The 24,889-nt window shown below is 38.9% G+C and overlaps 1 protein-coding gene across 3 annotated transcripts in view; it reads left to right on the plus strand.

Annotated features, from left to right (window-relative positions):
- Positions 1-24,889, plus strand: part of TIAM2 (TIAM Rac1 associated GEF 2) — a gene marked incomplete at both ends in the record, with an annotated part of 85,873 nt that overhangs the window by 54,181 nt on the left and 6,803 nt on the right. For all 3 annotated transcript variants that reach the window (XM_079532591.1, XM_079532592.1, XM_079532593.1), the window contains 7 exons: positions 1,573-1,676; positions 18,271-18,450; positions 19,966-20,034; positions 20,427-20,552; positions 21,815-21,923; positions 22,539-22,718; positions 24,085-24,203. In XM_079532591.1, the coding sequence (XP_079388717.1) occupies positions 1,573-1,676; positions 18,271-18,450; positions 19,966-20,034; positions 20,427-20,552; positions 21,815-21,923; positions 22,539-22,718; positions 24,085-24,203 (887 nt within the window). The remainder of the gene's footprint in view (positions 1-1,572; positions 1,677-18,270; positions 18,451-19,965; positions 20,035-20,426; positions 20,553-21,814; positions 21,924-22,538; positions 22,719-24,084; positions 24,204-24,889) is intronic.

Genomic DNA, 24,889 nt, shown 5'->3' on the forward strand with positions numbered 1-24,889 from the left:
ATGACTTTAGAATTCCAGAAGGCAGAAGAAAATAATTCATGCGTGGTGGAGGAAGAAGAGTAAAAGCAGCTCCATGTTAAGTTCTTAATGAAGATGTGTGACTGGTGAAGCTGCGTAAAATGTGTTGTTTCTGCAAAGGTGGCTTAGGGTCTCTGAGATATCAGAAGCTACACCTGACTCCAGATGGAAAAGGCACAAGATACTGAGAGGAGAAAAGAGATGGGACACTGGCCCTGAGTGGGAAAAGACAGAGTAGTCAAGTCTTCGGTGTCTGAGTGTAAAGTGTCAACCTTGACACTGAGCTTGAGATAAGTGGTGCTATTTCAGGTCTAAAATTCCCACCTCCCTCTTTGCTTGAGTTTATGAATCCTTGCTAACTATTTGATCGGGACAGGCCAGCAACAAGTCCTGTCCTCAACCAATTTGAAGCCAGAAAGCAACGATATTGCTGAGCTGGCTGGGGAAGGGAAGTCTGGTTGATAGCTCTCCATCAAATAAAGGATGCAGAGGATACAACAACTGCTTCATAGTAAAAATAAAAACAGCAGAAAAAGCCCCACTTCAGGATTTAAACACCCAGGTGGAGAGAAAATCACATTGCTTCTAGTTCTCATGATTTTATTACAAGATAAATAATACTTTTGCCAATTAGTTTCTGAAGTCAGTGTTTAAATGAGAATCTTAGCTTTCATATAAAAATATATACGCAGCATTTGTAGGTGTTGAGGAAAACTTTGAAAATGTGGTGTGAGATATATCCTAGAGGCTTACATGACAGAAAACAGGACTTGGGTTGATAATACTGCTGATCAAAAAACAGAAGAATTTGTTTCCCTTCTAATAGTTTTTTTAATAAAGAATTCACTGCACATTGTAAGCAACCAGTTGAGGAACCATAAAGAGAAAATTACTATTTTTATATGAATGTTCAGTGTTGTTTGATGGATCTTGAGTTTATACATAAATGAGGTACAGCCTCTCAATAAGTAGAGCATGACATTCCCTACTACTCTGTTTTTTCATTTTTCCAGATGCCCTGCACTTGAAATCCAAATTTATTAAAATTGGTTAACTGATAGTAACAGGATGAAGTTTCGTCAGTATTATAAACTGTAGTGCTTGTTCCAAGGCAAAATTCTCTTTTTAAATCTATAAGGAATTCAGGACTAAGTCATGTCAAATAGCATGTTCATCCAAGGAGAACTATTGAGAGCATCCTCATTGGTTGTCTTAGCACAGTGTGCTGATTATAAATAAAGCTACTTTAGAAAGCATGCTGCTAGCGAGAATGTGAGGCTTGTTTTTGTAGATTAGAGATGCATATTGCTTCAGATGGTTCTTACATGTCCAGCTCATTGTTTTAAAAGCAGAATTTTCAGACAGAGCTTCTCTTGACTTTGTCCTCTTCTGTTATTTTCCATATGGCAGGGGGGGTGAGTGGCAAATCTTGTATTCCTTCCCTTGCTCTATAAAAATTCTGCTAGGCACTAAAAGTATCTGCAGATAAAAGCAAATACTTTTCCTGTTCCTCTCCTGTAACCCTCTAAATTATTTGTTTTCTCTCAAATGCAGATTTTAATAATGTGCCCGATGTCACATCCAGCTTGAAAAGGAGCAGTACAGATGGCACTCTGGACCAAGTACCACAGAGGGAGAAGACTGATCCACCTTTCAGGGTAAGAATATACCTGACATAAGACTCCTTAAAAGTGAAAAAGTAGAGATATCTCATTGTTAACACAGTGTTTTGAGGGGGCAAAAAATTAATATAATGGCACTAAGTTGGAAAAAGATGCAAGCATATTAGCTGTATTTAGTATTTTGCTGTCTGCTGGCAGGTCAGCATCTCTGGAATAGCTGCTGCATCTCCAAAAGCATTGTGATAGGGGCAAATGGCAAAGAGATGAAGACTTGTCAAATTCCTCTTTCTGTGTTGCTTGAACCCACTTCTCCAGAGAACAATGAAACTAGTACAGCTTTTTAACTGATTCAGTTAATTCTTACTTTTTTTTCTTTGCTGATAGTATTAGGACTTGTTGAGATTGCATTGACCAAAGCAACACTTACATAACATGAATAATTTCAACTGACCTGCAAACTTTGAGAGATGCAGTTCTGGAGATCCTAGTGATTTCTGCTGTCTTATTTGAAGAACCTTTATGCATCTGCAAATATTATTTAACTTCAGCTGAAATAATGGATGCTCATGCCTTTTCTCAGTTAGGGCTTTGGAGAATGATGTAGGATCCCTCACAGTTAGTGTCTGTCTTTGAATGCATTGGTCTTCAGAGAGCAATTTTTACCCTTTCTCCTCCACATCTGTCAAACTGCAGTCTGTGTCCAGCCCAAGTGCATGTTGTTTTGAACCCCCCAGGTGCTAGCATGGGTAGCTTTCGTGTCTGTGGACTTTATGAGGCATTGACATTCTGACAGCAGAATTGGTTTTGTTGCTTCTGTTGGTGAGTTGGTTGTACCTCAAATTAAATGTGTGATAACACTTATGTTACACAATTATATAACAGAAAAGAAGTTTATATGGTTCAGCAACGTATTACTGGTTGTATGGAATATTTAGATAGGCAGGCAGAGTTAAGAGAGGAACAGTAGAAAGCCAGAGATGAAGCAAAATGTAAAATCTCAGGAGACCAAAGTGAGGAAGATGCGTTTTGCCTCTAGCCATACCGTACCCAGAGGAACTGATTGTCTTTTATGTTTGCAGTCCGTTTGTATTCTCCTTCAGTCAAATACAAATGACTTTATGTAGTTTTCTGTGAGAGTAAGGAGAAGCTTGGTGATTTGGGGCCGTTAGCTCATCTCTTTTTTCACAGGGGATTCCCATGGAGATAATCTCTATCTTGTGTTCCACTGTGATTATGCTTCCAAAACGTCTTTGCAACTATAAAGAAAAAATCCTAGGGGGATTGTTCTCCCCTTAGGATGCATTTGGCGGTGACAGTGCAGATTTCTCTGCTGTCCTGTTCTAGGGCATCTGCAGTGTGTTACAGTCAGAACCAAAATACCTTCCACCTTTGTGAGAACCCAGGCGAGGTGACACCTACGCAGCACTTGGCTGTGTGAGCAGGCTGGTGCTTGGCCATGTCACTGCTGCATCCCTAGTGCTGCAAGGTGCCTTGCTTTCCTGGGGTGTGTGCCACCCCCAGTGTGCCATGCAGGCAGGGGGACTGAGCACCCATCCTGCTGGAGGGGAGAGGCTCTGCAGATTCAGTATTGCTTTAGCAGAGAAACAAAGGCTTTGTTTGTCAGTCACCCCTGATTGTCTGTCGAATACAGCAAATTATAGGAAACTAGGGAGTGTTCAGCTGGATTTAAATGCACAGAGAACAATTCTTTCAGAGCAGTTTTTGCTAAATTCGCTCTGATGCTCTGAATTATGTGCTATGGTTGTAGTTTGAAAAGAAAAAGGGGGAAAACAGATAGGTCTGTTCCCTGACCTCTCTCCAGCTGAAAAACAATCACATCCATCAGCATTAATGGCTTGTGCACAATTTGTTGGAGTAAATGCCCAGACCATACTGCAGTTTGCTCCTTGGGCTGGTGTGCAGGTCTGCTAGTGTCATTTCATTAAAAACTATTTGAAGTTGTCCTAGTTTTCTAGGCGCAAGGGGGGAGAGATGGCTCAGCAAATCAAAGGCAGTCTGACTTGAACTGCAGCTGTAAATGAGTCTGTGACAGCTCTACAATTTCTGCAAATGGTTTGTAATTGACTGCCGCTTTTCTGTTGGAGAGTGCCTATTACTGTCAGAGCTTTTGTCTGACCCTTCTGATTTCTCCAATAAATGGAGAATTAAAAACCTCGCAGTAAATTTAGGAAGCAGTATATACTGTACGTGCCTCAGTAATTGGCTATAAAAAAAATTAAAATGATTTCTGTTTTTATAGCTGTGATTTTGGACTGCTCACCAGATGAACAATAGCTATTGCTAATAAAAGCTAGTTTGAGGAAATTGTGTAGCCTCAAAAAGCACAGCATCTGGATTTGTTTTGTTGTTTTTTTTCTCCCATCCCCTTTGCCTTCTGTTTCCTGCGTGTGCTAACTTGATCCATGGAAGTGGGAGAACGTAGGGCAGACACCTTGGTGTTATGCAGAGTATGGGGGAGAGCAGATCTGTAGCCGCAGCTTCGTGGAGAGGACGTTGGTGGTGCTGAGAGGTACTGAGCACAGCCTGGAACAACAGGCAGCTTGGGATTATTTTAGGAGAGAAACAGCCAGACATGCTCATTTCCCAGCTGACAACAGCTGTAGATGTAATTCTGTGGCTCTGAGGGAGCAGGCTCCTTTGAAGTTTGGTTGTTTTCTGTCCCATAACATGTAAGTAATTAAAAAACAATCTTAAATGGTTGCATGTGTGAGTTCTGGATTTTAATGTTTTTATTTGCAATGTTTTTGACTGTTTTTCACTATTATTCTCTTCATCTTATACCAAGCTAAGATTAAACGTTATCTTAACTAAAACATACAGGAAGGCATTTCCCTAGTAATTTCAAATAAAAATGTCTTTTGTTGCATGTGTACTACATTCAAATATGTGCTCATTTGTTCTTTCATTCATTTTTTTTGTAGTCCAAGAAATGAATGATTTTAGAAAGCTCTGTTTGTCTTTCATCTGAGAGTTAACAAATGAATTAGGAAGATAGTAGAGGATTATTTCATTCCAGAAATGAAAACTGTTCCTCCAGTTATAAAATATTATTGAAAAGACATGGATGTCAAGAACTATCCATTCTAGATGCTCATTAGTTTTGTCAGCTCTGTACACTCTGGGATGCCCTGTTCATACCTTTACTGAAAACCTCCTTTCCTTCCTTCCTTCTATTTCATCTACCAAGAAAAGATGTTACAATTCTAACACACTCTGCTGCAGTGCATTTTCAAACTGTGTTAAAATACTGTTTATGTGGCATTGGTAAGTTGTCCCTGCAATTGTTGGTTGTGGAATACGTAGGCGTCCCGTTGACAGAAGAATGGAGGACCTTAGAAAATGTGGGGATTCAGTGTGCCTGTCAGTGCAATTAGGTTTAGTTGTGTTTAATCATTTTGCGAATTATTTGTCTGGGTTTCTGTTGCTCAGTTAAATCCTGGTACGTTGACAGTTGCCAAGAATCAAACTGTCTGTGCACCTGGGTAGCATGAATGCAACTTTTCCTTTAGTTACTTGTGATTTCTAATTGTATTGGTTGGAAATGCTTTCTTTAACCCACGGTTTCCTCTAAATGAAGTTTAGTCATCTCTTACTTACTTTGTATTTTCTATATTTTAAAAAATGTCCCCTTATGAAAGATAAGCATAGCTAAAAGATGAAATTTTACAATATTTCTAACTCCTCTTCTAGGAGTTCACTTAAGATAGTTGTGCTCTGATTTTGGCTACTCTAAATATTTTGTGTGTTGTAAGAGACAACTATTTGCCACTTCAAGTTAAATTTTAACAAAAGGAAAGAAGGATTTTCTTATAAATGCATCTGTGTGAAGGGGAAGATATGTTTTCATTTCAAATATTTTACAGATCATGAAAAAAAAACTTGGTATAAATTTAGTGCAAATATATGAAGTAACTTTATTGTGTTCTCATGCATATAAAGAGTTGTATTTATAAGAAATATGGATAATTTAACACACATAAGCCCAGTACAAATAGCTAGTGTTGATAATAAATAAAAATAGACAGTGAATGCAGAATGAGTTTATGCTGGCATCTTTAAAAATTAACATTGCAGATGCAGAAACGGAATCTAGTGTGATGAGAAACTATGCATGTTAACAAGAATTTGCTTTCTGTAGAATGCCCAACATGTTTGACTTTGTAGCATTTTGGAAGTGGTGTTATATTGCTTTCAAAGAATGAAGTAAAGGACTCTGGAAGTTGGTTATGGAGATTCTTACAGAAAGTAGCTTTACTTTGCAAAATGAAAGTAGGAAAAATGTATTGCAACTACTTGTGCTTTTCAGAATCTGCTTTAGGATGCTTGAATATTTTATATAATGCCAAGTGGTGCATCCCTTTGGTGCTTTTGAAGCTTGTGTTTTCTCTTTTATGTGATGCCAGTTTTGGACAGTCCTCCATTAGCCAAAGAGGAGCTTCAGCAGGTATAGCGAGAAACTGATGTTTCCATGAACTGTGAATATCAGATATCATGGTAGGAAATCTGATTTGGGCTTCTTTGCATCCAGTGTGTTCATGGGCTGGAATTAAATTCTCGCCACTCAGTTCACTCTGCTGATGTGCAAACTTGCCCATAAAGTTTGAGCATCTGGATTGTCAGACAGTGCCTGAGTGGTATAAATAGGAGACTGAGACAGAGTCAGAAGATAACACCTATCACAGTGAGCTTTCCAGAACAGTGCTTTCAACAAAGGCAAAACATGTATATCATGGTTTCAAAGCGGAAATCCTTGTGTTTTGTATTAGCTGATTTCACAACAGCTGTTTTTGTAATAAAAATCATTGAGTGTTGTAAAGAGATCACTGCATATATTGTTTTGGCCTCTTGAGTATACAGTATAGCCGTGTACTGGAGGGATGATCTTCATAAGTTGAACAGAAATTGTTTTCTCTTTAAGCTGTCTGAAACTGATGTGGAAAACCCTTCATTAGAAGCGACAGTAAAACCACCAAGTTCATTTAAAGAAAATAGTAAAAATGTTGAAGTACTACATATGGTGGTTAGGTTCAAAACTGAGAGTAAGAATGTGTATCCCATTGCTAGTCTGCTTCTACTTATTTTCTTCTGTTAAAGAAAACAGGATGATTTCATTTTAGAGAGAGAGGGCAACTACGACAGCTGCCGTGGAATAATGGAGGCTGAAGCAGTTAGTAATCATTACTCATACAGTCCCATCTTTGCAGAAAATTAACATAATTGTTCACTGTTTATGAATGATTTCAATGATATTTCAACTTCCAGAAGAAATCAAGCGGATGATAGAAATGATATTTTCCTCTAGTTTATTACCTGGAAGCGATCTTTCCAATATGTGCAGTGGGATAGTTGAGGACACTTACTCAAACCACATCAAACAGCCTTCTATAGGAACTGTCTGTGAATGTAATCCTATATATTCAGTTGTGGTGGTTTGTTTATTTTGATCTAGCAATGAAAACCATTCACTATCTTAGATTAAGTACATACATCAGTGTGAATGTGTTTGTAAGCAGTGGATGATTGCCTTAATGGACAGATATCAATAAGTGTTTATTTTTCCCTAGTGAAGTTGAACAGTTTGCTAATAGGATTTTTGAATGGGAAAGTTGAAGATTTACCAAAATGTACTGAGTTGGAAGGAAGATTTTCAATAATATTTTGCATAAAACATCAAAACCGAGAAGTAGAAATTGTGTTTTGATGGCATTTAGGATGGTATTGTGTATGTATATTCAGTGTGTCTCTGATGATTTTCAGAGCCATATCTCTCTAAGTTTAGTGTAAGTGGCAACCCTTCTTGCTAGTCAGGTAGCGATTCCTACCTCCAAAGTATCCCCAAAGAAGCATTAATATTCTAATAAAACTGAGAGAAACTAAAAAAAAAAAAAAAAAAGAAAGAAAGAAAGAAAGAAAAAGGAAAGTGTGTGTGAAGAGCAATTTTGTTAAGCAAAGAGTATAAAAATCTTGGAGGGCAAATGTTACTACTAATCCAGGAAACACCAGTTGTTGAGTTGAGCTCAATGACCAGAACCTCAATAGAGATCCCTCTGCGAGAAGTAAACCAAGTTAAAAACTGGTAGTCCCATGTGGCCCCAAACTTATTTTATGCATGGAAGCAATTACAGGTAAATGATGTTCATGGTGGTATCTTCTTACTAGCTCTATTTTGCTGTGCCCAGGCAGTTCCTACTTGCACAGCATGTCATTAATTGCAAGAGAGCTGTCTGCCTGAAGGTAGGCTCAACATCCACAGGACATTAAGGTTTTTCCCCTCATTTCAATCATGAGAACTTCAGCAGTTGATGAAACCCAAAAGTCTGGGGAGTAGTCTGCAATTAACATCCCTTCTAATGTTCTTTGTGTGAAAGGAATTTAACAGTGGTGAATGTAGTACTCCTTTCAAAATCACGTGTACCCCTCTTCAATCGAAGTGTCATTATCCTTAAAGTTGTGAGATGCATTGAGGGAGTCTGAGAGCTGGCGTGGGAGAACAGCAAGTTCCTCAGCACTGCTTTTTCTTGATTCATTTCTGCCTAGAGGGGACAGTTCTGTACTGAAAGGAGGCAGAAGCCCGTGGAGAGCTTTGTTAATTATTGCACTTCCCTTGCAGACAGCCTGGCTTGTAGGCAGCCCAAACAGAGCGGCTGGCTCCAGCAATGTGGAGCTGAAACCCTGTTGTCATTGAGGATCCTTTTCAGAGGGGTACTAGAAAGCAACACAAGTAAAATCATAGCCTGTTAGAAGTCTGTAAGACTTTTGCTAATTTCTTTAGATTTCAGTATTCTACTCCACCCCTTAGTAAAAGCACCAAACTTGATGCAGTAGATTGCAGAAGGCTTATTGTAAACGTACTAGCGAGTGCTTGTTCCTAACCCTGGCCTTGGATTTTCACTTTTTTTTTGTTTATCATGCAGTTCTTTACTGCAACAGTATGTTAATTTGTGGATCACCTATAATTTGAATGCAGGTCTCGGCTAATGTAGTAGGGAGCATTGAAACCATAAAGCTTTAAGCATGAAAGGCACCATACCTACATTGATCCTGTAACCCAGACATTATTGCAAGCTCCAGATGGATACCTGCATGCATACATACTGGAAATAAAAGGAAAAGGAGATTGTGCAGTTTTCGCATGTAGAGGTGTAAACTTGTGTTGCTGCGCTCTGAGCTATTACATACATTCTGTTGCTGGGGCCTGTGGAGGAGGTGGCGGTTGTTTTTCCTCAGACCGAAGGAAACATCCTCTCAACAGTACTGTGACAGCTGTCAGTGTAAAACATGCAGATGGCTTTGATCAGGAAAAGAAATTGTGTTGTTGCTTGCAAATGAAAAAAGCTGGTGAGAGATGAGTTATATTGCAGATTGTCTTTGTGGTCTGCTGGGAAAAAATCCATGCGGCTTACCTGCATCTGAAAAGAAGTGTGTGAGAACAGTACTGGTTCGTTGCCACAAGGTATGGTTAGCAGTGCCTCTGAAGATGCTTTTGACTTCACTGATGGAGGACAGGAATCTTCATTAGCGTCATCCACCTTGGGCCTCCAAAGGCAACTCTGGTTGCCTGCAGTACAGGACACGATGGCAGTGTTTCACTTTGAAATCGAAGGTCGAGATACCTAACCGTACTTCTGACAGACTCAGGGAGCTGGGAAAACTCCCTGATACAGATTATTTATGTTTTCTTTTTTTGTTTTCTCTTGTCATTTTTTTTTTAAGACGAAGATACTGTTCCATTACAGAGCTGACAATAACATGCATTTATTCCCTGTGTGATTCAGAAGCATTTGAGCACAATTTTAGCACATAACAGGTATGTGATGTGTTCAACAGTTAACCACAGGATACAAGATCACTGCAAAGTCACACGAAGTTGCAATACAGAATTTCAGACAACAGCTGCATCCTGGGTACACACATACGTTTTGGTTAGGCTTTGATTCCTATTTTCTTCTATCAGGAACACATAGGGCCAAAGGTAGATCTGAAATGCCAAAATTGAAAAAAAAATCCACTACCTGCAGGAAATTGCAAAATCAAGAATAAAGAAACTGAAAGGAAGGAAGAGGGAGGAGAATTATGAAATTATAGGATCAGTTGAGTCAGGAAACTGACAACAGCTTTTCACCTGTTTTCATTAGTTGCTGCCAACAGCACTATTGGTGTAGAGTTCAAGGGTCTGTCTCTGTCTTTACAGTGGGATTATTGCACCTCTGAACATTAAAGGTTCAACATGCCTAAAAAGGTAAAGGTTGCCCTCTCTGACTCTAAAGAAAGCACACTGCAAAAATTTATTGTGCAAGTTGAATGCAACTGCAAAGATAATGTCATAGTGGTTGCCATAGTTTCTAATTCAGCACTTGAAAAAGTTTTTGTATTCAGCACAAAACGCTTGGAGTGAAAATGTTAAAAACAGTCTTTAAGATGCTTGAAATTAAAAATTAAATAAGAATTAATTTTAAACACTTGGAGCATTAACTGTTTGCAGTTTTAAATGAAAGAAAATGTCTTCAATTTAGTCAACTATGCTTTGGAAATATATTTTAAAGACATTTTAAAACATGCTATTAGCATAATAAGAATGGCAGACAAATCACCCACCCACGTTTATAAGGAGTGAAGAGCAGAGTTCTTATAGATCCCTGCAGAGAACCAGAGACCAGCTAAATTAACCTTTTACCTTCATGGATTGAGGGCAAAAGCTGGATGGGAAGCAAACTTCTTGCAGATAAGTGCACCTACAGGCATTGGGACAATAGAGGGAAGCCTGTATCGCAAAGGATGTTACTGTTATGGTAACTATCAAGCCTGGTGCCTCTGAAATGGAAAGATGAAAAGCAGATGTCTGTAAAGGGAAAGATTTTTACTCAAAGCACACAGGAACGAACAACAGGACTGTGTCCTTTTTCCAGTCATCTTGAATGTGTTTCAAGGCAATTGATTATTTTGCATGTACGTTTCACTTAGACGGCGTATCGCTGAGGATGGCTTGAATGTTCCATATTTCAGGAGAAGAAATGCTAAAGAGAATGCTTTTATTAATTTGGTTTATTTTAGTTTGTGTTTTTTACTTTTTGGGTTGATCCTGGCTCCTCAGTAAGGATTGGAAGTATTGTTAAAACATCATGGTTTTTTCCTGATGAACGCATGTAAAAAAATCCCAAATGTCAATTGGTAGCATCTTTTAGCTGGCATATAGTTAGCTAATAACTCAGGCTTAATTAGCAAATCTGGGGAAGAATAAATTCCTAATGTGGAAATAAAAAGTCCTGTCATTGTTTTTTGTTGAGATTGGCGGCATTGCTTGGACCTGAAGCTTAGCAGCCTTTTTTTTTTTTTGTGATTCTATGATTCTATGAAAAACAGTGCTTGAAATTGCTACAACTCATACGGAGTTTTAAAAATAAAAGGAGACACAATGTCCTTCCGTACAGTGTAGCTCTGCTCTTGATAAAGGTGGACCTGGTGTCCTGAACTCCTGTATTTTTTTAATATGTAATTTCCAGAAAGTAGCAATACTGTTGTTTATTTGGACATGGTCTGTAGATTCCTAGTCTCTGTGGACTACTGCAGAAGCAACCACCACCAACTAATGGTGGATAAGAAAAGTAAACTTTGTGTGCGCACTACACAGTGGTCTATATAATTGGACTTCTAAGCAAGGCTGTCCACCCTGGAAAATCTCACTCCATCGAGATCATTCCTTCAATTTTCTGCTACACAGTCTTCTCGCCCACTAAATTTGATATCTCTCTCCAATATAGCCCAGTCTTTAAAAAACAAACAGTTCCTACTCCTTCGATACATTCAGTGCTCTGTCAGCAGCTTGTTTTTTCAGGGAGCCAGCATCCTTATTCCTGTGATAGGATGCAGCCGCTGAGGTTTATGGTTTGGCAAATGCTGAGCTGTCAAGTTGCGCTAACGATTTGGAAAGAGATGGATGTAAGTTTAATTGCAGTAATTAAAGGAGAGGGCTGTGCTATTCCCTTGCTTGTAGGAGGGCGAATATCCTTGAAACCTGTGAAATAGCACACTCATAACCAAGGATATGTGCACCCAAGCTTAGCGTATCATTTGGGCAAAAGAAAAGGGCTTGCCAGAATGCAAAGAGGTGGTGGCAAGGGCAGTGCTGAAAGAAGCCTTGCATCTCATCATCAGTGTGCCCTAACAGTGCTGTAATGGGAGGAATATAGGAGTTGTTTTTTTTTTAATGCCACTGATATTCTTCTCCTTTTATTACTAAATTTCTTGTCAGTCTTGTAACTCTTCACCACCATGTTGTAATATCCTGTTTTATTTAAAGTTACATTTTGTTTAGAATAGTTTGTTTGTGGACCTGAGTGTTTTTGTATATATCAACATGGGTACTTCTACTTTCAAATTTATTACTGAGCACAGTTTAAATTTCCTTTTATTGATGTAATTGCAATGAGAAAGTTCAAACAAAGGACAAGCACAATTATTTGAACAAATCTTCTGTGGAGCTGCCTATTTGTTTTTCATTTTATCATTGTAAGTGCATGTGTCTGCAGCATCATTTAGCAACATATACCCTTGACAGAGCATCAGTGCCATTGATAAGTCACACCGACTTTCAGAGCTGTCAGCACCCTCCAGATATTTTTAGGTATTTGGCTAATTTTCCCACAGCACCTGATGTTTTGTTTATGCGGTGAATTTTACGGGCACAGAGACAGGTACCTTTCTGGGAGATAAAACCCACATTCCCTTGGCATGACTGCGCTTTGTCCAGCATTCGCTACATCAGGCTATTTATAAAAATTCCTCTCCTCTGGCAGGTTTTCACTGCCTCTGTAGCAATAATGGAAGGCCCGGCTGCCTCATGCACTGCTTAGCCCAGTTAAACCGGGACATTGAGAGTGTCTCCCGTTTTTGTTCATCAGCACAAAAGGAAAACTTCTGCGCTGTGTCTGTGCACGCTGGCAGGCTGCAGCTGAATGCAGAGAGGTGTGCTCGTGGGAGGCTACGGCGTCCCTGCCTTCCTTTCCAGGGGCCTTTCCTTTGGCAAAGTTTGTATTGATAAGTCACAATGCCCGCCTTCAGGAGGAGTAAAACCAGAGCTAAGAGTTTAGCGTTGGCTCGCAAAACACAGCAGCAGGCAGCAGCAGCGTACGGCTCCCTGCACAGGATGTTCTCTATGGTGAGTCTGGGGCTGGGGTGCTTGTGAGCAGGCTGAGATAGGAGACGGGTTGCTGGGGTCTCTGCACTTCATAAATAGCAGCTGGTCATTAGCGCGCTCCGTAGGTGAGTTCGTATCAGCGCTGCACTGGAAAAGATTTGGGTTTTTTGAATATTTTTAGGTGGGAGGGGGGGTGGTTGATTGTGTGCGCTCCAGCAAATAGTTATTACTTGCCTCTATCAGAGGGAGGGCTGAGTGGGATGGTTTTAACACAGTTCTTCAGTAAAATATCTGCTGCAATGTTTTATTTATCTGACTTCTGACAAATGATTTGGAATTTTGGAAAAAATAGGGTGGCAAGTAGAAAAGCTGTGATCAAGGAATGGCTGGGGAAATGAGAAAATATAAGAAGACAGTAAAGACATTATGCAGATGGTAGAAAAATATGTGAGCCTTCTGTATTAAATATTGCCAACATCAGGATAAGGACCTGGGGAAGGAGATCATGACAGTATTTTCATAGAGTCATATTCTGAGAAAATCTGCCATTTGTGCTTTGATGTTACTTGTCAAGAGTCTCCTTTTAGTGAGGTGGGCATCGGAGCTCCTCTTCCTTTCTTCTTTTCAATGATTCACCCCCCACCTCACACACACATCTTTGTATTTTGAATGGTTAGGATTTAACCTTCCATAATGGAAATGACTTCTGTTTTGCATTTGGCTATGATATGCGTTGGATCAGGTGACTTTAGTGACTGATTTACTGCTCAATGGGAGCTTCTGGTCCTTGGGTCCTGGTTGCTGCAGACTCTTGGGCCCAGATCCCTTCTGCATGAGTTGGTTTATAACTAGCATTGCCAATGAATACTTTAGGCACCAGAGAGTCTTCCTGTATATCCAAAGAGAAAGATGAGCAAGAGAGAGCAAAGACTTCCCACCACACAATTCCTGTTGATAGCTTAGGCACCAGGTCAAGTGGGTTGCATCTTAGGAGCCACATGGTCCTGACAGGAACTCTTTATCTGAACATCAAGCCCTCTTCCAACTGCATTTCTGATTTCTACGTAAGTTTGTTAATAACTCCTTGCATTGCCAGAACAGGCTAACTGTTCATATAAATCTCACTGAAATTGAATTTCTGACTGAAAGACAATTTATCCTTTTTTAGTGTTGTAATTAAAAGATGTGCAAGAAACACAGATAAACAAAATAGACTGTCAGAATTTCATTGGTGTCCATCAGGAGTAGTTGGTGTTGAGGTTATGAAAAAAAAGGACCAAAAAGTAAGTTGTGATGACTGAATCTATCCAGCTTCTATTGCCCAAAGCTGAGCAGCAGCCTTTCCCAGAAACATATTGATGGAAATCCCACAAAGCAATTTTCAGCAAAACTGAGCTGTGTTTTTTGTTTTTTGGTCTTAGTTTAGAGAAGTACATGTACTGTACTGGTTTTTTTCAGCAATATTTAGGACTACTAAGACTTAATTTCTAGCTTTTGACATTGCTTGTTTACAAAGTACTGCCCAGACTAGAGAAGTCTGTGGAATGATAGCTGCACAAAACAGGCTGGATGCTAGGCCTGTCTTTATTCTGGAGAGTCTTCTGATATAAAAGGAAAGTGATGGACACCTCCAAGGCTTTCCTTTTTCAGAAAGTGAGAGATATAAAAATGTCTTTGGCTGGTTGCTCTTTCTCAAAATCCCCTGTAATTGTGTTTCTTTTGCTGTCTGGTGCATTCAGTTTACTTCCTGAAAAAAATACATCAGACAGCACTGAGCTGTTAGCTTCTCATTTTTAAAAGCTGTAAGACTGATCTGTTCCAGCAACAGGCTTTCTGTGTGTGTTCTTTCCCTTGGATAATGAATTCAAAGGGTTAGTGACCTCTATGTAGGTGTGGCCAGTGTTCTCCACAAGGGTACAGGAATCTGGAAGCTAGTCAAAGGACGCGTGTTGCTGTAAACTTCCCAAGGAATCTTCCTAAGCTTGAAGATTTTTATAAGCTTACTTAAATTTTCCTTTTCATCACTTTAAAAAAAAAAAATTAAAAGAAAAAAGAAATATATATATATATGTAAGCAACAAAAACACTCCAAGCCACAACCTACACTAAACTGCAGTGAACCAACACACCAAACCCTACTGATCTGTCAGGTGTATAAATGAGACTAAGAGAAACAGCAGTGAGCAGAGACTTTATAACACTAATTGACCTTGTGCAGCATTTATGCTCAATCAGTATCATTCAATGAAAGTCACACAGTAGCCATGAAATTGTTGTGCTAATGCTTAACCAGTCCTGATTAATGTCTTCTCCCCTCTTACAAATTAATTTTATGGAGATTTTAACTCTGGTGGGGATAGCACAGCCTCAGATGATGATATGCTTGTCTGCAAGGACCAAAGAAAATCTGTAAGACAGTCTTTGTAGGCATATCTTTTGTTCACTTTGAAGGAAAAATCCTTAATATTTCTTTTTGAGAATATTATTAAAAATAGGATGTGCTTCATCTTCATCTTACAAGCTGTGAGCACCACTGTGGTTGTTGGCAGCTATGGGTGAAGTTTGACAATTAGAGAATTAGAAGTTTCCCTTCTAAAGTTGCTGTGAACGATGCTCATTAATAAGGAATACCCCAAGCTAAAATATATGGGGCCGAAATATGGAACACAGGTGCAAGGATAAAAAGAAACAAAGTTTCTCAAGACAGCTTCTACACGTTCTTCCAAGAGAGCCTGCTCTTGCAGCTGCTAGGTCTGGTAGAAAGGTTACACCGCTTTGCTGGAAAATCTGTAAAAGGGGCCAGTAGAACAGAACAACTTCACTAGATTCTCTCCCTAGAATGCAAGTACTTGTTTTTCCACAAACCCTGCATAACTTCTAGTTCTCTTTCCCAAGTCTGCCATTCAAATTCAGCACTGGCAGTCTTAAGTTTCTGTCCAGTGCCAAAGGTAAGCCAAAGCTGCTTGCCATCTATAAATGCTGCTGAATGTATCACGTCAGCTAAAGTGATGGACTATGAAGAAAGTCCTTTGCTTCCACTACATGCTCTCCTCAGCTCTTCTCTGTAACCAGCTACTTTGCAGCCTTGGCCACAGTCAAAAACCTTCTTTTCATCATTTAAAATGATTTTATTCCAACAAGTTGTGTGCTACAAAGTTTTACCTAAGTAAATTTTACTAAGGACTGACAGTCATGGTCATGTGCAAATAAAAGAACCTGTGCGCTTGAGGAGTTTACCAGATGGATCTGAAAGTCAAATCAACCAGCGTTAGGTGTTGCAATGTAATTTTCAGAGCAAATTCTGGGTTATTCTATTGTTAAGGTGAATGTAGTACCAACCTGGGGCTCTTTTGAGGCTTCCTAGTTCAAGAGCTTGTAAGATAATAGGGCAGAGTCTGAGCCCTTCTTGCAAACCCATCTGATCTAAAAGATGTGCTCTTAGGGATTGTCCTCAGAGCCTTCCTAGAAAGATCTATTTTAAAGAGCAATACTAATAAAGAGCAGGACATTGTTTTGAGTGGGGAGTGAAAACAAGCATCTACAGCAGTACAGAGAAAAGGATGTGAGACCCAACCAATGTGATAAGGCACTTTTGGAAAGGAACAGAGAGCAAGAATTGCTTTTATTCCTTTCCATTTGTTCGCTACTATGAAGTTGTACAGAATGATTTCTGATATCAAAGTCATGTTGCTTTGTTTTTCAAATATTGTTTATATCGAGGAGTGTCATCTATTTCCTTTTACTTTCTTATCCAATGATTCTTAGATGCAGCTCTAGCCCCAAAACTGACCAGGATAAGAGAACATGTGGCGAGTTCTCCAGCATCTGTCTGTCCTACCACTTTGTGCTATGGTGACTTGTAAAATTGTGCTTGACGATGCTGTTTATGGCTCCCTTTCAATAGGCCATCCTGAATCCTTGATCTAGTATCCTTGATCTGGCATCATGTTGATGTAAATCAAGCTGCCCACACATGCCTTGAACTGAGAGAGAGTGTAAAATCTGAGTCATTCTGATACAAATACAAAACTTTCCGACAACAGAAACAAAGATATAAATTCAAGTACTGCGGAATTGAGCTATTTAGAAGTTGCTTTTAAATACCCTCCTATTTCCCTAAATGAAGTCATGATTTATTTCCAATATATGAATTATTTTTAGTGGTACAGAGTACTGTGATTTCTTTAATGTATTCCATCAGTATGTAGCTGCATTTCTACCAAGCACCACAAATGCTCACATTGCATTTTGTCAGGTCCTAATGAATGCTCTAAATACAGCATAGATGTAAATTTCAGAGTCCTGAAAACTGTCATTACACAGGATTGTGGAAGATAGTTGCACATCTTAGTGATGAGAATCACTTAACTCTCTTTAGAGGTGGTGATGTTGTCCCAAACTGGAGGGTTGGGAAGCTACCAAGCGATATGGACTATGTGGCAGGTTTTTGGCATTTTAATAATTATTTCCATCATAGAGATGTGTGGGATGTACCTGTGTTTTCTCACATGAATGGTGGAGGTTTAATATTGCTGGTACACTCAGTCTCTACCTTACGGAGGGGTTTAGTATAGCTCAGTTCTGTTTCAGAATAAGTTCTGTGTTTGCCCATATGATGACGCAGTACATTGGTGAACCCAGCTGTACGCATAATCAGTGAATCAAGAGACCCAGCAGCCTGCTTGAAACAGCTTTTGGACTAAATCAGTACACATCAAGGCAGTTCTGAAATGTACTTGAGTTCCGTTCTCTTCCATTTGAAATAAGGCAGCATTCATCTAGTCTTCATTTGAATACATTCGCTAACTGCAAGATAATGTGTGGCACAGCATATGTGACTTCCTGCATCTCTGGGAGAGCGTGAGAGAATTGCTGAGAAATTGTTTCATGTGGTACAAAAAGGTGGATATCAACAGGTGCTAATGTATAGCTAGGTCATGGTAGCAATATTCTAGTTTTCAGGAAAATGTTATATGTTGAAAAGAATATTGAAATGATTTTCATACTAAGCATTAAACATTATTGCCTGCATAAATGCTGCTCTCAGATGCAAGTGATGGTCATCCAGAGACTCAGAATACTTAAAAGATTTTTATCTACTATTTTTTTCTATTTTGATGCTGTAACTGTTGAAAAAAAAACAAAACCAAAACAGTGTGATGCTGGCATCATAAGAATCAAATTGCATGATTTATGTGTGCTCTCCCATCTTTCGCATCTCACAAGTGTGTATCTGATGACTTAAAGTGATTTACACTGCAAAAACACAAGAAATTTTTCAGTTAATGTTACTGTTGTGATCCAGATCTGTTACGAATTCAAGCTGTTCAGAGCTATCCAGGATAAGTATATGTCAAAAATAAGCCCATGCTGGCTTGTGAATTTGGAAGAAAAGCAAAATTTGAGGAATTTAAAAATAGTTGTAGTACAGTTTGTATTTTAGAACATCAGCACTTGTCTCTTTCCGTTTCACAGAGCGCAGAACAGATCAGTGCATTGTGCCGGAACTTCCAAGAGGTCCAGACGAACAGCATGGAAGGGCAGAAGGACAACCAGGATCTGCCTCCACGACCACTGGCTCGCCACCTTTCTGATGCAGACAGACTGAGGAAAGTCATCCAAGAACTTATGGATACTGAGAAATCTTATGTCAAGGTAATAAAGTCTGGCTAAGTACAGCCTTCTTTTTAAAGCTGACCATGACTTGTAGGTGTTCTTAATATATTCATGCTTATCTTTATATAACCAGTGTCATAACATAGAGTCTGCTTATGTAATTGTTCCTGTTGCCTTTTTGATTTGGGTTTTTTTTTCAATAGGTTGTAATATTTGGTGTAGGATTTGACTTGGTCACTTCAGTTCTGGTCAATTTGTGTTTAGATTTGAAAGAAGTCATTAGCAGGGAGTAGCCATATGCAAAATTTTAACACTAGAGTATTCCAGGGGATGTTTCATAGTTTTCAAAATGAAATAAATAAATAAATGAAATCCTGGTAGAACGGAACAATCTCCTACAAATTCTAAAGAAGTTTAATTGTCAGGAATAGTGCATTATTATTTTTGAATCAGCAAAGCTAAATGGTGCAACTCCAGTTGGTTCTAACATCATACATACGTTTATTCTCTTTTGACTGGTAAGCCCATGATTTATTGGATATGCCTCCTCCCTTAGGAGAGAATCTCTCCACAGAATTCATGTGAATGAATGCCAAAAGATATGTGAAAAGCTTGATTTCATTGATGTTCAGCAAGGAGGAATCATCTATTTTACTTATCTCAAAACTCATACTTGCTGATATCAGTACTCAATTGCAGTAATGTGTATGGGAGAGAAACTTCCAGTTTCTCATTTCTAACATATCCATCCATACACTAATACAACCATACACTGTAAAGCTTGAGGAAGATTTACAGAACATGAACCCTTGTGTATGTCCAGCTGGTGTTTCTTATGGAGAAATCACTTGAACAAAGGAGATCATGGAGTTCACTGTAATATGGGTAGCACCAGGCAAAATTCCTGGATGGTTGTAAATGCTCTTCATGGGGATTCTCACAGAGATGCTGATTATTCCTTCTCCAGAAGAATTTCTGCCATTTCTTTCCTCAGGGTCACAGAGCCCTGCAGCGTGGGCCCCAACCCTGTTGCCATGCTTTGGTGTGGGATAGTAAGTCTTCAAAAGTGGCACCAATTCTTTGAAGAAGTGACTGAAAAAGCGCCTAATCACACTACTTGACAATATAACTGAATGCTTTAATACCAAATAGGATTTTAAAATGTCACACGTCCTGACAAATTTTATTGCTGATGTTTAAATGAGTGACTATTTATATGGTTTATCTAACATGCATGATTAAAATATTTGATACTGCTCACATACACAGATCTTCAGAAAGCCATCATATGTAATGTTTCCTCCTCATGCTACACTAAAATATAATTTGTAATAGTAAAGCTGTAAATCCTGAAAAATGAAACAGAAACATTACATTGAAATTTATTTGCTTTTAATTTAGCCATCACTTTAGTGCTAACAACACACGGGTGACTTTGTTACAGGACTGGAATGGTATTTCTAACTTATTCCTTAAATTACCTGTATTCCCACAGTTGTTATATAAAGGACAAATTCAGTTACATAAAAAGTGAATAAATTCTGTTTCTTTCAGGATTTGAGTTGCCTCTTTGAGCTATACTTGGAGCCTCTCCAAAATGAAACCTTCCTTACACAAGATGAGGTGAGGGAATTACTGAAAGATGTTCTTTCCATTCTTTCGTGAGTTAAGACCTTGTGGTTATTTTTTGTTTGTTTGTTTTTCACTACTTACAGCACTACAGAAAAGCAAAACTACGAATATAACAATAGGATTTACACCTGTATGTGTCTTTCTGGTTCACACATCCCTCACTTTTTAAAAATGGTAGTTGTACTTCTGATTTAACTGCTAAGAAATCTCTGCTTTTTTTTATAATCACCTTTTAATAAAATGCATTTGAAAAACATTAATGAATATGTTACTGGTCTTTGCAACCTCTTTTGGTGTGTTGTATCTCCTTAGTGGACTATTTTCTTAAGACCAAAGGTAGCTGTATGGAGTGCTGTATGTCATAGACTAATGTTTTTTCACAGATGGAGTCCTTGTTCGGCAGTCTGCCAGAAATGCTGGATTTTCAGAAGGTGTTTTTGGAGACCCTTGAAGATGGAATATCTTCTTCCTCAGATTTTAATACACTGCAGACACCGTCTCAGTTCCGGGTAAATATGTGGTTATTTAATAACTTAAAATTTGCCAGGAAATATTTGTGGACATCTGGCTTTAAAATTCTGTTTCATATGGTTGCTTTTATGTTTGAACCTATCAGCAGTGGACGATGAGTGCTATTTTCCGTGGTCTTTCCTCTTTCCCATGGCAAAGGATGTAAGACAGACAATGCAGAGTAGACTTCAAGTATGCTATGAAGTAGCACTGCTTACACAAAGTGTAACTTCTGTAGAAAGGTTATTGTTGCTATGCTGAATTCCGCCCTGCCTTGGACTCCCTGCTATGCCCTATTCACCTGCTGCAGACTGGGAGCTTTTCCTTTTCAATGCAGTATGAGCTTCTCATGATGTGAGGTCTAATAGAGTCACATCTACAAAGTGTAGATGACTGTCGATTGTGCCCTCACTGTGCTGTCGTCTTCCCAGTGGCATCACTCAGTACTTGACATAATTGAGGAAGAAGATTCCCCAGAGATGTTGGCACTGTCACAAAGCTAGGAGAGACTGCTGGCAGGTCTGCTTGACCCTTGGTTTTTGTGAAGCAAACACTGATCAAAAAGATGAGAGAAGGTTGCTCTTTCTCCTCCTCCCCCTTCACCTCCTCTTCCATCACTACTTGTCTTTCTTATCTTTGCTGTGAGAAGCATTTCTCTAAAAAGATCTTCCTCATGACTCAGTCCCTCCTACATCTTCCCATCCTCCTCTTCATCCAGAGAAAGCAGAGGTGCCCTGTAATTATCACCTGCCCAAAAGAAGGAAAACAGTTGGAAAGCAAACCTGTCTTTGTTTTACACTCTCTCTTCTGGTTTTGGCACTTTCATGCCCTGCTTCCAAGTGCTCGTGTGTTTTCCCAGCACAACGTACCTGCTACATGTCTATAGTTTTTTGTTCCTGTCCTGTCTCTGAGATAAAGTAAGACAATGCCTACAGCAGCGGTGTTTGCTCAGGGAGAAATGAGAAAAACTGCAGGCTTTGCCTTTCTGAAGTCTACTGAAACAAAGAAGCATCATGAACTACTATGAATAATGTATCCATGTAATATAATTGTTATATATATTTATTTTATATACCCACACATACATGTATTCTATATATGTGTATATACACACACACATATATATATTCGTATACGTACACTCTAGGATATATATAGAAAGGCAGCAGATGCTCACACCACTGAGTCTATGTGTTATGTACCTGAATGTTTATTTTGGGTTCTGGTAATAAAGTAAATATTTTGGTTGTGTTGATTTCAGAAACTGCTGTTTTCCCTGGGAGGATCGTTTCTGTATTATGCTGACCACTTTAAACTGTACAGTGGCTTTTGTGCCAATCACATCAAAGTTCAGAAAGTTCTTGAGAGAGGTAATTCATTGTCTTCATTACTACAATTCATTTGCATGACTTTAAACCTCAGTGAAATACTGTAACAAACTCTGACCTGCAGCAAATATCGGTACAAAGGAAGGACTAATAGGATATCTTTCAATAGAAATAGCTGAGATCTGCAGTTTTGCTACAGTACGGTATAGAACTGAAGGGATGAGATTTCTTTTGTGACAACTAAGCGGTAGCCTGAATAGCATCAGAAACATCTGCCACAGGTTTGTGCTGTCTGCAGATTTAGTTCATACTCCAGAAAGCTGCTGCTATATTTGGTTTGCATATGCTTGCATGTTAAATGATGGATGTCAATCAAAGCTGCAATGAATGGCTGAGTAAGTGAGGAATTACTTCTGCTATCACTTCTTTAATTTGATGCAGAAGAGGCCTGCAGTGCAGAGGAATAATGTCACCTTTAGATGATTGCTCTCTTAGCCCTTCTGTACATTATTTAGTGCATGAAATGACAATGAAATGATGAGTGTAAAGCATCTACTGAAAAAGGAGAGGTACTTGATGCTGGTTACGAGTTGCAGTTCTGTGCATTCACACTATGAGTTCCACATTCAACTGACCAACCCGTCCGTTTATATTTAGCCAAAACAGACAGTGCCTTTAAGGCCTTCCTGGATGCCCGCAACCCTACAAAGCAACACTCCTCTACGCTGGAGTCATATCTCATAAAGCCTGTTCAGAGAGTGCTGAAATATCCACTGCTTTTGAAAGAGCTGGTGTCTCTGACAGACAACGAGAGTGAGGAGCACTATCATTTGACAGGTAACTTCTTGGATTCTTCTGCAGGAATCAATGTGAGTTAAGTTTGGTTTCCAGCCTTTTCTAAAGACGCAGGTAGCCATTCCACTGGACAGCACAGAACTTGTCAAAACTTAAAGAGAATTCCCTCTCTCTCATTAAAAACAGTAAGTAGCTTTATTGTGCTTTTAGCGAAAAATCCCAGTTAGCACGTCCAAGTCCCTTTGAGAAATTAGATACAGTCAGAATTTGTCATGACAAACAGGACTGGGTCTTTCTCCTTAATCCTTATGACAGGAGCTCGTGTTGTTTTTCCACTTGGAAATAACTTGTGGTTATTATTAGTTCTTGAAACGTGTCAAATTTTAATAGCATTGCAGAAGACAATTTTAGTTGTTTGAGGCTTGGCTGTGATTCTTGCTTGTGTGGAAGAGTTCTGTGTCAAAGCTTCACAGTCTTCACACACACAAATTCATGGCTGTCCTAATATATATATTAGATTCTTTTTCTAGGCTCAGATGCTTGGGACTTCACCCTGAGGAATTTCAGTTCATGTCTGTCAGCACCTTAAGGATCAAAGTCCAGAGATGAATTTCATTTTAACAAAATAGATTCAGGCCAAATACACTGTCAGCAAAAAGTCATGAGAATGTTATCGACTTCAAAGGGAGATTCTAATACTATATTTTGCCATTGCAATCAGGTTGAGGATGGCTTGCTTGTAGGTCAAGGGCGAATGCGAAACTGCTAAAAGACTACACCATTAAGAGCTGGAAGAACTAGGGTAATTAAGTGCCCTTATCCAACTCCTTTGTGGATTAACAATAAAGTAATGCCATCTAGTGTAATTCTTTGTCCATTTTGTCGAAAACAAAATTTAAATAAAACCTGACTACCAGCATTTTATTTCATAGATAACAACCAGTGATGAATTTGTGCAACCTAGCAATGTATTTATTTATGTATTTTGTGATGAGCCAAATTCAATTATTTTCCATTAAAGTTCATTAAATTATTAAATTATTTATTCTAGTATGGGTGTTTATGACTCTGGATAGCCTAGTGGATCCATTTATACAAGATGCAAAACCTAACTGCGTTTCCTGTCATGTTGTTACGAACTCCAAATTCATGAATATTCATCACTAGAACACTTACTGCTATTTGTTCAGGCGCTCAAGAGATCAGATAAACATTTTTCACTTTGATCAGGAAGCACATTTTCTGCAGCTGCTATGAGAAGCACGGATCTAAAGCTAGAATTCTGATCAACAAACTTTGGGAATGCTGCATGGTTTTGGCTGCCTCAAGTAGAATTCTATACAAAATGTCATGGTTAGAAAATACAATTGAATTACATAGCTGCCTATGAATTTTTTAAACCTTACAGAAGCGCTGAAGGCAATGGAAAAAGTAGCAAGTCACATCAATGAGATGCAGAAGATTTATGAAGATTACGGCACTGTATTTGATCAACTGGTTGCAGATCAAAGTGGAACAGAGAAGGAGGTAAAAGAAGGAACAAAGTATTTTATTCAGTCCTGAAGCATTATCCTTCTAGCTGTTGGGGGTCTTTATCTCTTCCTGAAGTAATTCTGGGAACTTGTTTGTGCTGGGCGTCCTTCATTTTCCTTTAATATTTTGACTTCCATTTCATATCTGCCTTTTTTGTCAGTAGGTTACAGTAAAAATTTTCAGACAGCCTTCTGGACTGACAAGAATTGCAAGCAGGCGTAGACATTAATTCTCAGTAGGAAGAAATAAAGACATCTTCCTCTTCTCAAGTGCTGCAGAGATTATCCATGCCCAAAGGCATTCAGATTTTATGCTTCAGAGTTCTTAAGATTTTTTTTTTCACCCATATAAATGAAAGTGGCAATTCTAGGGATTTCACATTAATGTCTGTTATTCTCATTCTCTATACTTCTAGGGCTGAGGCATCCATGGGTATCTGAGAGAGCAAAAGCATTAGCTGAGTGAACTGTGTGCACACATCTCACAGAACTGGGGCAGCAATGTCTCAAGTTAGGCATTTACATCAAACAATTACGAAGCAGACACAATCAGTAGAGGTAGAGAATATGAAGATGCCAAGTCAGTTGTTATATTTCCTTATATTTAAAGCCAAATCACCTCCACTGGCAATTTAGTTTCTCATCATTTCTAGGTAACAAACTTGACAGCCTGAGATACAC

This window comes from Tetrao urogallus, assembly GCF_951394365.1.
Source record: "Tetrao urogallus genome assembly, chromosome: 2".
Lineage (NCBI taxonomy): Eukaryota > Metazoa > Chordata > Aves > Galliformes > Phasianidae > Tetrao > Tetrao urogallus.